This window comes from Serinus canaria, chromosome 12, assembly GCF_022539315.1.
Source record: "Serinus canaria isolate serCan28SL12 chromosome 12, serCan2020, whole genome shotgun sequence".
In the NCBI taxonomy this organism is placed as follows: Eukaryota; Metazoa; Chordata; class Aves; order Passeriformes; family Fringillidae; genus Serinus; species Serinus canaria.
The window spans coordinates 5864400-5878045 of NC_066326.1; the positions used below are offsets into that span (position 1 = coordinate 5864400).

Below are 13646 nucleotides of genomic sequence, written 5' to 3' on the forward strand. Positions count from 1 at the left end.
GCACATTATTCTAGTCAATACAAACAAAATAAAAGCCAGCAGGAGAGCGGGCAGGCTCCTTACACTGAACAAAGGCTCAGGAGAGATGTGATTTCTTAGAATAAGCTGCAAATACACAACTGCCCTCAGATATAAAATTCACCAGGCAGTCAATACCACATTGAAGGTATTTTGTTTATTTTTTTTCCCAGATGCACTTGTGCATCTGGGCTTCCTCAGAGACCTTTTCTGCAGCTGTATGTCAGATTATACTTAACACCATTATCATGGTGAAGGGAAGAAGTCTCTATTAAGAGACTCCTAGCTGGGCACACAAACTGGCATATTAATTTTCCAGACACTGTTGTACTACTGCAGTAATCCACTGAGCTGGCTCAGATATATATAAGGTCCTCCACAAGTCAAAAGATGCTCTCAGGTGCTTTCTGTGTGGTGCAGCCCCACAGGGGTCAAGGCTCAATGTTGTAGAGCTGGGTAATCACAGCAGCAGCTGTGGTGAATCTGTGCTGGTCTAGAATACATGTTCATACAGTCATAGGATATAGAAGGGACAGAGCACAGGCTTATTGGGAATAACTGAGCAAACTGACTTTTAAAAAAGTATTCTTTGAGGGAAGGTAAAGAGAAATTTAAACTTGGCTCATTTCTCTCAGTCTCCTTTGCTGTGTGGTGAAGTAAGCACTGTGTGCTATTGTGAGCTTTATTAGATGGCTTCTCACACACTCAAACGTAATCCTTCAGCCAGGAGATGTCTACAAATCCTATTCTTTAAACATGCTTTGGCTCCTGGTGATTTGCTCTTTGTCAGCCATCCATGCACCTATTTTTCATGTTTATCCACTTTAAATTGCATTAGCATCAACACTGCACCAGTGTGCAGCTCCTGGTCTGGCTGTGCCCCACTCATCCTGCTGGCTGCCTGCAGCAAGGCATTGGGATCCAAAGCAGGTTTTTCTTGAGCCAGTTACTGTAGCTGGATTAAAGAGCTGACACAATTATCACTGCTTATTCTGGCCTGGTAGATTTGCTGTGATTCTTTCTCTAAAAGTCACATCTAGCAGGAGCCTGGTGGGGTGTCTTTGCACATGTCTAGAACTGCAGCTGGTACAGAAACACAGGGTGCTTAAACATGGTGCTCTGGGTGTAACCAGTGTTGGCACAGTTCTGGGAGGAATTTTCTCCCCTTTCCAACACAGTCTGTTACAGAACTGTCCTTCACCCCATGGGCCATTCACCTGCATCTGATGGACTGGGCATTGACTGTCTCTGAGTCAGAAAACAGGATTTTAATGGGGGAATTGTTTGAATGGGGCTATCAAATCTTGTTCCCTCTGCCTTTAAAGCTCTCTCCATGTCTGCATTATTTCCTTTCCATTTGCAAGTACAAAAGAGCAGCAACAAGAAACTCTCAAACCAAATGGAAAAGGAATAGCATTGACACAAGACAAAGTGTTCACATCCCAGCCCTGCTCCATGCACAGCAAGGTCTCTCCTCAGCACACAGCCTGGCCAGGATTAGAGAAAACCCAGGATTTTCTTTTTTAATCCTAAAAGCTGTTACTTGTATTTGATAAATAAACAGTTGCTTTTATATGCACCAGTGAATGGTGTAAATGATAGCCATAACACCCCAAGGTGCTGGCAAACAAACTGTATATTTCAAATGGTGGGTAATAGGGAATTGAGGAGGAGCTTAATTAACTCTGCCACTAGGCAGCAGCTGAGTTTTGTTAGTCCAAGACAGAGCACAGAAAGAAATCCATGTTCCCAAGGGGGCCACAGGATGGTAACAGTGATGGGACAATTTGTGTGGCTTCACACTCTGGGCACCATCACCCACCAGGGAGCACAGAGGGATGGGAGGAAGGGAAGGGACCATGGAGCAAGCAGGAGTGGAAGGAAAAATGTGATCCTCAGCGAGCTCTTGGAGGTAGCAGAGAGAAGAGGAGTATCATGGAGAAGTCTGAATGTGGCAGGAGTAGGAGTGGGTTATTTCACTCCTGGTTTGATCACACAGGAAGGATTGCTTTGGCACCGGCATCTGAATGGGCAAAGGTACAAACCCATGGTACCAACACCTGGCCACAGGCAGCAAGGAGCAAAAGGAGAGACACTGGTTTGCCATGAATTTGGGGTACATACCTGAGTGTAGTTTGCTGCTGGCAGCACAAATATGTAGTTTTCAATGGAGCTTCATAATTAAGACTGAATACAGAAAAAAATCCCCCAATTCCTCCATCGAGTCAGATAACTCCAAACATGAATTTTCCTCTCCCTCTCTCCTGGAGCAGCTGCTTCATTTAGGTAATTCAGACACCTCCATTCCTGCTCTGCAGGATGCTAATGGATGGAGAAGCTTTGCAGAGGGGCTGAGTCCCAGCACCTGCTGAGTCCCACCTGTGCCAGCTCCCCTGCAGGCACTGACTGTGGGCAACTGCCTGGGGAGGGAGATTTGGGGAGCCCAGAAACCTCCCTGCTCTTCACTTGCTCTTCATTTCTGTGCATGCTGCTGCAGAGGGAAAAGTCATCAAGCTTTTCAGAGGGAGCAGGGATCGATGTCACACAGATCAAACCAGCAGTTGGGAAACTTTGGGTGAAAGTGTAATACTGTGAGTGCTTCCAGCTAGGTTTCATTCAAGTCCTGGTACTGAGGTTTGAGTATGATGACAATTTTAGCTTGAATTGCCTGACAGCTCCTCTTTGTGAACAGAAGCAATATTGACAGAATGGCACTTTTTGAAAGGTGAGTGATTTCTTTTTTTCCCCAGAGGAAACACATTCCATGTGTAATGGGATGACGCTGTTTCTTTTCCTTCTGAACTGAGGCTGCTTAAAATGAAAGTCTGAGAGCTGGCTTTCATTACAGTCATGGCTTTGTGTTTCTGGGGAAAATAGGTATTAGCTATAGGATTTGAGGCCTTGCTATTTTAGGGAGGTTCCCCTTGGAGTTACTGTTCAGGTGCCTTCTCTGGGAAGCTCCATGGAACACCTGCCCAGGGCAACTCCTGGCTAAATCCCAAGGGTCCTGGGTGAGGAAGGATAAAAATCATTGCATTTTAATGGGGCTCTCCTTAATTATTCTCTTGAGCTGAAGGGGACCATGGTGTATTAGGTGGCATCAGTACCATAAAGCAGAATGTGACCTCGAGGGAGATGAAAAAACCGTTTGCATGTGCAAAGGCATCCCCACTTCCTGGGTTCTCAAATATCCTCAATCCCAGCCTGACGTTCCCTGGACAGAGAACACTGTTTATTCTGGGAAAAAACAATCTGACAACTGTAAATTTCTCTGCCAGGCTCCTTTTTCCTTCCTCATATTATTATCTCCCACATCTTGTCATTCATGTCATGCCACGAAGAGAAGCAGCAAGGAATGAGCAGCCATGAATGAGTCCTAAAATCACAGTACAATGGTAAATCACCAAGGCAGCGTGGCTGTGTCACCTCTGCAGCTTGCAAAGGGTGGAGGGGGTCAGTGGATATTTGATTTCCACCCACCTCTTCTGCCTGTGACCTGCCTGCTGCAGGGAGCTGCTTCCCTGGTGAGGGGTAGATAATGGGAATACTCAACACTGTGTTACACAATGCTCTGACATGTTCTGCCTAAGCTCAACGAGATCCAGAGATAGAAAAGCCGGTGTCATAACAAAAATTGTAATTAAAGTTTTGGTCAGATTGAATCCATTACATCTCTCCCAAGTAACCAGTATTGATTTCAGCCCCAGCCCAGGGATATGTAGTCTGATACCTCTGTAATCCTGCTAGCAGAGTCCTAAGCCCATTGCACATGCCATTTGTGTGGCTTAAGCCCAAGAAAATGCTTCCAACCATCTCCAGCTCCGTAGGATTCCTGTTTTATTGACTCTGAGCAGACGCAGGCCAGCGGAAGCTGCACAAGGAAGATGGGTTTTGAGACACCAGCTGTAAATAGAAGGGAAGGGGCTATTTTGGCTATATTTCTGTGTTGGCATAAAACTGCAGCAGATTGCATTATTCAGTGGGTAATGTAATGTTAATGCAGCCCTGTAGCTGGGGGTAAGAGAACTTAAGGTTTAATCATTTTGTAATGCACTTACATTGCCCGTTTTAGATTTGTCAGCTGTCATAAATGAACTGCAGTTTTATCCCAGGACTATATATAGAATTACTATTTATATATTTTTTCATCTGCAGCTTATGCAGTTTAAATGGAAAAAAAAAAAAAAGAAGAAAGGAAAGAGGCAGGATGGAGCAAGGGGGGGATGCACCCTTGGCTGTGCTCTGTTCAGAGAATTCCTCAGTGCCTCCCCAGATAAGTGCTGCCTTCACCTAAGCCTTGGCTTAGGTAGTTGACATTTTCAGTAAAACAACACCCATTTTCAGCAGACTTTTAATGTTATGGGGAGTGAGGCACAGAAAAGTTGCAAGTGAAAATGCAGCCACATAGAAATGGCAGTTGGTGAACTGCTCTGTGTCTCACGTATCTATCATTCATAAGAACCTAACTCCAGGAAATCCCCTCCCATGGCATCACTCCTCACCAGCTTTTATTAAAAAACCATAATACCCTTCTGCATTCTAAATTCTGACTAAAAGCCACCCACGTTACAGCTTTTTGTATACATATTTTTAGCAGTTCTCAAACAAAGGCAGTTCCTTCTTGGACTGCCACGTCCTGCTGCTTTCCCTGCTGTGGTTCCTCACAGCATCACTGGAGATCTCATGGCGTGTTGCAGACTGCCCGAGTGCTGGTTAATGTCCTTGCCAAGAAAAGAGAGAAGGGGTTTGCAAATGGATTTGCCTCTCCTATCAGCTCAAAGTGCTTGAATGTGTTTGCTTTTTTGGGGCAGCCATTTGGAAAGAAATCCAAGGGAAACTTGAGAAAGTAGAACATCCTGCTGGTCTTACATTCCAAATATTCCCATTGTCTCCTCTTTTAATCGAGTTCTTACTCTGAAAGTGATTTCTGTAGGGAGTTTTGCCTTGACTGTTCTCTCCACTGCTACATCCTACAGGCCAAAGGATTCTTTTCTCCTGCAATAATAGTTGATGTTTTTTAAGGAGCAAGAATACCCCTGTTTTCATCCATAGCACTTACCTAGAAAGAACATGATAATTTATACAGCAAATGCAGCCTGTGCTTCCTGCTGGACAGCCTGATTTATCGACTGTGCATCTGTTTCATATAAAGTGCCCTGAGCAGAACAAAACCCTCTATTCTAGCAAAACCAGGACAGATTCTCCAGTTTTCAATAAATCATGTTCTACCTGTGGGATACCTTGTTAACGACTATACACTAAATCCAGAGGGGGTTTTCCTTTTTCTTTTTTTTTTTCCTCTTTCCTTTTTTTATTTTTAACTATCCATCCCAAATATTCTGAGTTTCTGGGACCATTTTAATACCCTTGCTACCCAGGCAAAACTCCTTCTCATTTCTGAGGGAGTTTGGCATCAGTAAACTGGCTACATCAAATATCTCATTAGTAACACACATCTCATAAACCAGCCTCGTAAAACCACAAGGCAAAATCTTCCTTCATTCTGCTTGTAGTTTACATCTTTGCCTTTACCCAGCCAACTTTTTTTCTGCACGGGATGGAGCTGAATTTCCATTATGGAGCCTGATTTCTATATCCAGGGAAAATACCTGGATCCCCTCTATGGAAAAAGCTTCCTTAGAATCATAGGATGGTTTGTGTTGGAAGAGAAGCAGAGGACAGTTGCCTAAGCAGGACAGTGAAAGGACTGACACTTATGGAGGAGTGGAATGAAGTTCCAGCAGAAAATGCTGTTCCCCCTTTGAGCCCATGCCTTCCTGGAGGAGATCCCAGCCCCACTTCTCCCCTCCCTGAGCACAGCCAGCACAGCCCTGCCACAGGGAATGGCTCCTCACTTCTGCTGCCAAGCTCTCGCTTTGAGTCTTCAGCACCAACCTTCCCCAAACCACCTGAGGTTTAGGAAACTGAAGGATGGGAGAAAAATCCATGTTCCCAGTGCAGCTCCACTGAAAATGTGTAAGTGCAGCCCAACCAGGCCCAGGGGGACTGTGTCTATCAAAGGCGCTGATACAAAGCCAAAATCCTCGTTTGAAGATTTAAATTGATGTAACTGGGAGTAGAAATTGTTTTTTTACTGAGGGCATAATTCATGCAGGAGGATGCTTATAGCATCCAAAAGGCTTTAAGCTAGTGTTACAGTTCTGACAGTGAAGCACAGAGGTGTCTAGGGAAAAGGGAGTACATTCCTGTAAAACACCTCCACAGCGAGCTGTGACAGAGCTGGATCTCATTTCCTACCCTGTGGGCTGGAGCCTCACTGCATCTGCATCCCCCTGATCCCCCTTCTTGTCTGCTGAGCTGCAGCCAGGCCAGCAGCTCCTCAGCAGAGCTGGAAGGTCTTTGCAGCACCAGACCCATCTCAGATCCACAACACCCACTGAGTGGAGAGGACTCTGGGGAGCTGACCTGGAGCACATGGCTCTGAGGCACACACTGCCTCTCATCTGGGGCTTCTCCTGGGGACAACGGGGGTCTTGATTTCTGACAAGATCTCTTCTTCCCCCGTAATACAAATTGCCACGTGTAAACACCACAGATGGGATGAGAGGAGTCCTTGACCTTGTTTCTTTGCTGCACAAAGCCAGGTGGTGTTTCTGCCAGTTCCTCTATTGCCAGTCAGGAATCAAACAGCTCCCTGTCATTAAATTGCCAGTCCTTTGTCCCTGGGCATAGTGCACAATAAAGTCACCTTTCCAACAGTTTGCCAGCTCTTGAGACGTGTTGCTATTTCAGTGTTATCTGCAGGGTTATTTGCTCAGCCCAGGTTATGTCACCAGGCTGCTGGGCCAGACCTTGGGGACTCTGCTGTGACTGCATGTGACTCTGCTCTGCAGGGGACACAGAGAAGCCCTTGGGCTTGAGGACACCTTGGTCTGCCTGTTCCTTTCCTCCTCAGCAGGAATGCCCCAGGCTCCACCTCACCCTGCTACAGCCCCCAGGACAGCTGGCAGCAGCACAGGGTGCCCAGGGTGCCATTTTGGGCTTCTTCCTCCAAGGAATTCTTTCCAGAATACTTTGGTCTGTGGTGGTTGTGTCCATCCAGTGTTTTTTAAGGACAGTTTCTCTTCCAGCCTTTTTTCAGCTGTTTTGTCTGTCTTTCTGATGCCTTTGCCAGTCTGGCCGGGACTGAATTTGGCCCCTGATAGAAACTTCTCCATTAATCAGAGATTTGCCTCAGTGGCAGGGTTGTTCTGACTTCTAATTAAGTTTACAGTTTCTAATTAAATTGATTTGAGATCCTGGGGTGGAAGGCCTTTTAAGAGAAATCATATATTAAAAATTTAAGATTTTTTGCTCCAACAACCTTTTTGTGTAAGACTAATTTTAACATCTAGACATGAAAGATGAGTAATCCTTTCTCAGGCTTTGGCAATGTTAGCTGAAGCTTTTTCTCGCTCACCTTTATCAGAGAAGCAATAAAAATTTGTTAATCACCTTGAAAAAGTTACTCATGTCAGGGTGAAATATTTGGCAACCATACACAGGATCAAAAAGAATAAAGTTGCTGGACTGAGGAGGTGTGTGAGACCCAGGCTGCAACTGTTTTCCTTCTTCCTGTGGTGGTTTTAAATCCCAACACCCAGATAATTAATAAGTGCTGTTTGAGAGGGTGTCTCATATCCCACTCCTGAGCCAGTCACTTCAAACAGGCTGTGGCTGTGAGCTGCACATCATCCTCAGCCAGATAAACTTTACAACTTCATTTCTTGAGACTCAATCAACCAAATCAAATATTTCCCATGGAAGATTTGATTAAATGTCAGTAAGATATGGCAGAGAAACTTTCAAAATGATGAAAATTGACCAACACACTCTCCTTGCTTTTGTATGTCAAAGTTATCTTAAATCTTAATAAACCCTAATCAATGCCTACTTTATACTCACACATAAAAAACCCTTCAAGGGCTTCCCTTGGGAGACTTTAAGGGGTGTTTGGGGTCAGAGCAGGTCCTTACATGGTGTTTCCTCCAGGGCCAACTGCAGATTTGTTCACTTTTAGTCCTAGAGAGCAGGGAGCCTCGCTGCCTTCGTGCCCTGCTTGTGTTACAGCTTTTTGTGATGGGAACTGAGCCACCCCTTTGCCATTTTCAGGGTCCTCTGGAACATGATCTCCCCAGTCCTGTCCTTGGAGAAATGCTGAGGGTTTGACTGGCCTCGTTTAGGACCACTAAGATAATGAGAAGAGCTGTGGATTGAGATGTAGGAGATACAGAGCTGTGATGCTCCTGTCCTGCTTCACTTGGTTGTGCTCTGTTCCCAGCACCTGGACAATTAATAAATGCTGTTTGATGGGTTGTATCATTTAAGGTAACTGAGAAAACCTGACCCCCTCCAAAGCTCTTGCCTTTAGAGATCAGTAATATGCAACAGATAAAGGACTGAGAGGATTGTGGATTTTTAACTGGGAGATTTTTTCCCCCCCAGAGTAATGATGACTTCTTGAAAATGCTTTTTTCACCTTGAAAAGAGATGTTTTGATAAAGCTTTTATTAACACTCTGAAATGTTTTTGATGTTTAGAATGAAATTTCTTTCCAGATATGCAGTCTGAACCATATTCTTGATGTTGAAAGGTAAAATAATTATAAAATAGAATTATAATAAGGCCAGAGAGGAAACAAGAAGCATTTCAAACCAATGTAAGCAGATTCAGGATGGACCTTGTCTGAATTTTCTTTCACTTTTCAGTTTTTATTCCTTTTCTCCTAAGCCAAAACAGAGAAATATTTCAGAATCTGCCACACGCAAAAACATTTCCTTGCCCAGCTCTAATTGCTCAATTGAATTATTTGCAGACAGATCACAACTCCCTTCAATTAATCAGTTCCAGGAGTGCTGTTTTCCCCCAGTCCCTGACCCATGGCTCATTCATGGACCCCATGCTTGTGCTGATTTAATTTAGCTCACGTGGCCTGGGAGGTTTTCCTGTTTGCACAGGCCCTCACTTAAACTCAGGATTTGCATACAGCTTCTAATTCTCCCTTAACATTCACCCTTCCAAAACCTTTTCTGCCTCTGACCTCCCATGCTGGGATGGATCCCTGTGGGAAGCTGATGCACGAGGAGCATGAACCCAGCTGGAATGAATTTGTTTAAAAAGCTGGGAGGACTTTCACTGAGGTTGTTTTGGAATTGCTCACCCAGTCCTAATTGCTTTATAAATTTAATGGAGTTAATTCTGGCCACTGGGTGCTGGATCAGGGCTATAAAGGCAGCACAGAGTCACAAAACCTCATCTCTTGGCACAGGGAAAGTGCAGAGGGGGAAGATGAGGAGCAGGGGAGAGACCTCATGCAAGTGAGACTTCAGACTCCTCTGCAAGAAGTTGGAGGCCAAGGTGATGTTCCTGGAAATTCTTGACTTTCAACTCCCATAAGCCACAAAGGGGGTAAGGAACTGGGGTTTTTTGTTGTTGTTTTGGGCTACTCCCTTCCTCACAAGAGCTGGTTACTGGAAGCTACAAAAAAATCAGAGCTGCCAAGATATCTCAGTGGTTCATGAAAAACTGCTGAGCTTGATTGTTTTGTGAGTTTTTTGTCTGTGTATTTCTTATTTACTTGTTTTTGCTGGGTTGCCATAAATTCCAGTTTAGGGTAAATCTGTAGTTCTCCTGTTCCTTTGTTAGTGGGAGAAATCTTTAAGTATGTTAAACCTTTCTGCTGCTGCTGATTGCAGGGATTTTTACTGCCAGGTAAATGTGCATTTTACAAACAGGAATGCTGTCCAGGTGGATGTTTCTGATATGCATCAAAGGCTAGATCTGATAATGTTCTCCTCAATTGAAGGTGACAATAATGATAGGAAAACAATTGGTCTACTTCTGTGCACATCCCAGAACATTAATTTCTCTGGTCAAACCAAGATTCTGAAGAACAAAATCCTAAAATTGCTGAAGATGAGGCTTAACACTCAATCAGCCAAATTCCCTTTGTGTCTCTCACCTGCTCACCCAGAAATAGATTGTAATCTGCTTTTGTAGATGGATCAGAAGAGTGAGGAGAGGGGTAATTCACAGAAAGAAAACTATATTTGCAAAATACCTTTTCTTGGAGTGTTGCCCACAGAGTGCTGCAAGGTTTAGCTGCTAAAGAATCCCTTCAGAGCCTGGCCTGGTGCAGAGGAAGGCTGCTGTGCTGTAGTGCTGCCCCAGGCCATGCACAGGCTCTGCCCCTGCCTCATCCCCTGCTCTGGTCTCAGTTACTGTCAGCAAAGCCCCAGCAGCCACTTCACCAAATTAACTTTGGAGAGCTCTGGCTTTATTTCTAGTTCTTCAGGCTGTTGTTTGACAGAGCTTGAGGTGGATCAGCCAGGCTGGGTTGGACAGTCCTTGGCCACACCAGGGCAGCTGCAGAGAATAAAGAGCCCAACCATAGCTCAGAGTGTCAAGGGGAGCAATAAAACCTTATCAAGAAGGAATCACAAGCACCTAATGAGAATCAGATGAAGCATAAAGAGGCCACAGGCATGCTCTTATCCAGATGCACAGGGAATTATGTACATAAACACTGGGTAATTTGGTTTTACATCTTATTTTTCATCCAAAGCTTCAGGGAGAAGTGACTTGGTTACTGGAAGTGGGAAACTTTTCCTACTGTGTAGGAAAGCTGCTGTTAAAAGCAATCAGGGGTTGCTCCCACAGAGCTTGGGGGATGGAGCTGCCCTGGGGGATCTGACACCTCCATTCAAGGTGGTCTGGAACAAACATCACCAAGTCCCTTGAGCAAAGTGCCCAGCTCTGGCTGAGACTCTGCAAATGAGAAACATCTGGATGAGGAGAGGTGAGCCAGAGTGCCCCATAGCTGGGGCAGAGTGGTGGTGTGGGGCTGGGGTCCCTTACACAGAAGGTCCTGCTGCTGGAGCTGGGCCATGGACCACGTGCAGAGGTTGCTTTGGGCTCAGTCTGAGGGCTGAAGGAGGGCTCTGCCTGCTGGGCTTCCTGCTCCTGATGGTCTGGTTTCCAGGCTGAAGTGCATTAGTGGAAGATTTGCTTCCCACATGAAAAGCTTTGCCTGCCTTGAGCTGCTTGTGGTTGCAGATATGACTGCACTTGTTGTGATAAATGCAGGAAACCTGAAATGCAAAGGGAAGGGTGGCTGTCAGTCAGCTCAGAAGGGCTGGAAGGCAGATGATCTTGGTGTTAAGCCTTGCTTGGCCTTGGTGAGGTGCAGAAAGCTGGTAAATTGCAGAAAGCCCTTGCCTTTAAAATGAATCATGTCTTGGGCTTCACCTCTGAGTGCAGGGTACCATAGAGAGGATTGGTTGGATGTAAAGGAACTATGTCTGCTTTGAGGCTGTCCCAGGTTGCCTGACTTGTTCCCAGGACTGACATTCCCAATCTGATTTAAGAGGGCTCAGTCCAACACCTGCACTGCAGAAGTCATTTCACTCAGGGGGCCTGGTAACAATGGGACTTGTTCTCCCCATGGATCCAAACCTGCCTGACAGCCTCATTCCTCTCCACCACAGAGCTGACTTCACAAAACCCCTGTCTGACATGCACCACAGAGCAGGCAGCTGCTCTGAGCCAGCCCAGAGCTGTGTGTTACCACCAGCCCTCTTGCCAGGAAGGTTTTTTATCCTGTGCTGGTGTCTGTGCTGGCTCAGAGCAGTCAGTGCTGCTTGGAGAGCAGAATAACGTGTTCAGGGCAGATCTGCAGGAGTGTAAATGCTGCTGCTTCCCACTGGGAAAGTAATGCCCTCAGGGATTTGGCCCTCTGTTTCCCATGTATTTTGGTGTGAAATCCTTTTCCAAGGATGCATCTTCCCAGGAGCACCACGGGATAACCAGCCCCTGCTGCTGTTACCCAGAGGGGAGCCCAGCATCCAGCAGAACCAGCTCCATTACTGCCAGGGCTGTGCAGCTGAACCAGAATTGTGTTAATTACCTACTTACCTGGGAAAACCTTAAGGTTCAGCATTAAGGGCAGAGAAATTATTACTCAGGGGATATTTTAATGAGCAGAAAAACCCATATTTTGTTTCACAAGTCACTTTTTTTACATTAAAACTTCCTGGGCTTATAATTAGAAATTTAATGTTTTGTGAACTGCAGTTGTTCAGAAACTATGGGGGAAATGGTTTATTTCCCAGCTGCCCTCTTGTTTAATGAATCCTCTCAGTTTTCTTTCCTAGTGGTTAATAACGTAGCACTTATGCCCACCCTGTCTCACAGAGGAATTTTAAATCTATAGGGCACTTCTGATTATTTTATATACATATGTAAAAACTCAGGCAGTCAGTGAACCATAACTAATGCAAGTGTTTGGCTGTTTGGGAGCAGAGGAGAGAGTGAAGGAAAGGCAGGCAGAAAGGACCACGGGCCCCCAAGGACTGTCACCCCCCTGGCTCATGGGAGCCAGCCTGACAGGCAGGGTGGCGTGGGGGGAGACTCTCAGGGCAAGGACTGTCTCTTCCAGAGGCCATGGCACCATGCAAAACACTTCCTAAGTGACACAATTCAGAGGCAATTAGGTAATTGTACCTCTCTGCTGTGCTCCTGAGCTCAGCACACACTCCAGGCTCTGGGCTTAGGCAGGTGTTACCTTGATCTCTGGAAAGCTGAGTTTTTGGAGGGGTCTCTTGTATGTTTTTTTCCCTCTCTTTAAGTCCAGAAGCCGTGGCAGGAGAGCTGCTGGCTGTTTCCTGCTCCTCCTGAGGGCACCCAGCTACCCTGCCCTTCCCAACATCTGCAGGCACAGCCCATGCCATGCCAGGGTAGAATTTTAATGCACAGCACTCCCCATTTCAGGGGTAGATGCAGACATGGGGATGAGGCTTGGGGCGTGTGGAGACACCTCCCTTACAGTGCTGTGGCAGACACCACCACTGAAAGGAGCTGCACAGGGAGGAGAGAGCCAGAAATAGCAACCAAGAGGCTGGGTATGGCTTCAGACTGCCTCCTCATTAATCTCAGAGCAAAGTCACTTAAAATAATCCTGACCTTCCCTTCCCCATCCATTTGCCACAGGCTGACTAATTGTTCCTGTTCCAGGGTAAAGGACCATGGGCTGCCTGGCTCTCCAGTGAGCTGGGCTCCTAAAAAGAGAAGAGAGAGGCTGATGGGGCTTGGACTTGGCACTTTGGAGCCCTGGTGGCTGTTTGGCAGGGAAAATGGGCTTATCTGAGCTGGGTGGATTGCAGGAGGGCACATTTTTGGGTCTGGCTGTGCACACTTGCCCCCTTGAGGGGAAGCAGGTGTAGGGGAGAGGTGTCTAGCAAGAAGGCAGCAGCACAATGAGCCTGAAGGATGCCTGGCTGCAGGAGGAAGCAGAGAAGTGGGTTTCTCCAATCTGGAAGCTGGGATTTTAAGTGCAGAAGCTGGCTCCTCAGTGGGAACATTTGGGGAACAGCTGGTATCAGCTCTCACTGCTCCTCCTTGTCCGTGGGGATGGATTGCACTGCTGTAAATCACTGCCTTGGCAGCAGTCCCTGTTCACACCCCATGCCTTGGTAAAACCGTGGGCTGGGAGTGGAAGTTGTGGAGAATCAATCCTGGCTTTCTGCCACCTGGGAGTGAAGGCAATCCTTGGGTACCATTGGGTGAACTCTCTAGGAGGTTTTTACTGCCTGAGAAATGGTTGTGAGGGACAAGCAAATTTAGATCTAACC

The 13646-nt window shown here is 46.1% G+C and overlaps 1 protein-coding gene across 1 annotated transcript in view; it reads left to right on the forward strand.

Annotated features, from left to right (window-relative positions):
- The first annotated feature begins 9292 nt into the window (after window positions 1–9292).
- The window catches only part of MAGI1 (membrane associated guanylate kinase, WW and PDZ domain containing 1), a 348628-nt gene continuing 344274 nt past the window's right edge, over window positions 9293–13646 (forward strand). The window contains exon 1 of the mRNA XM_030228181.2: window positions 9293–9375. Within this exon, the coding sequence (XP_030084041.1) occupies window positions 9330–9375 (46 nt within the window). The 5' untranslated portion in view covers window positions 9293–9329. The remainder of the gene's footprint in view (window positions 9376–13646) is intronic.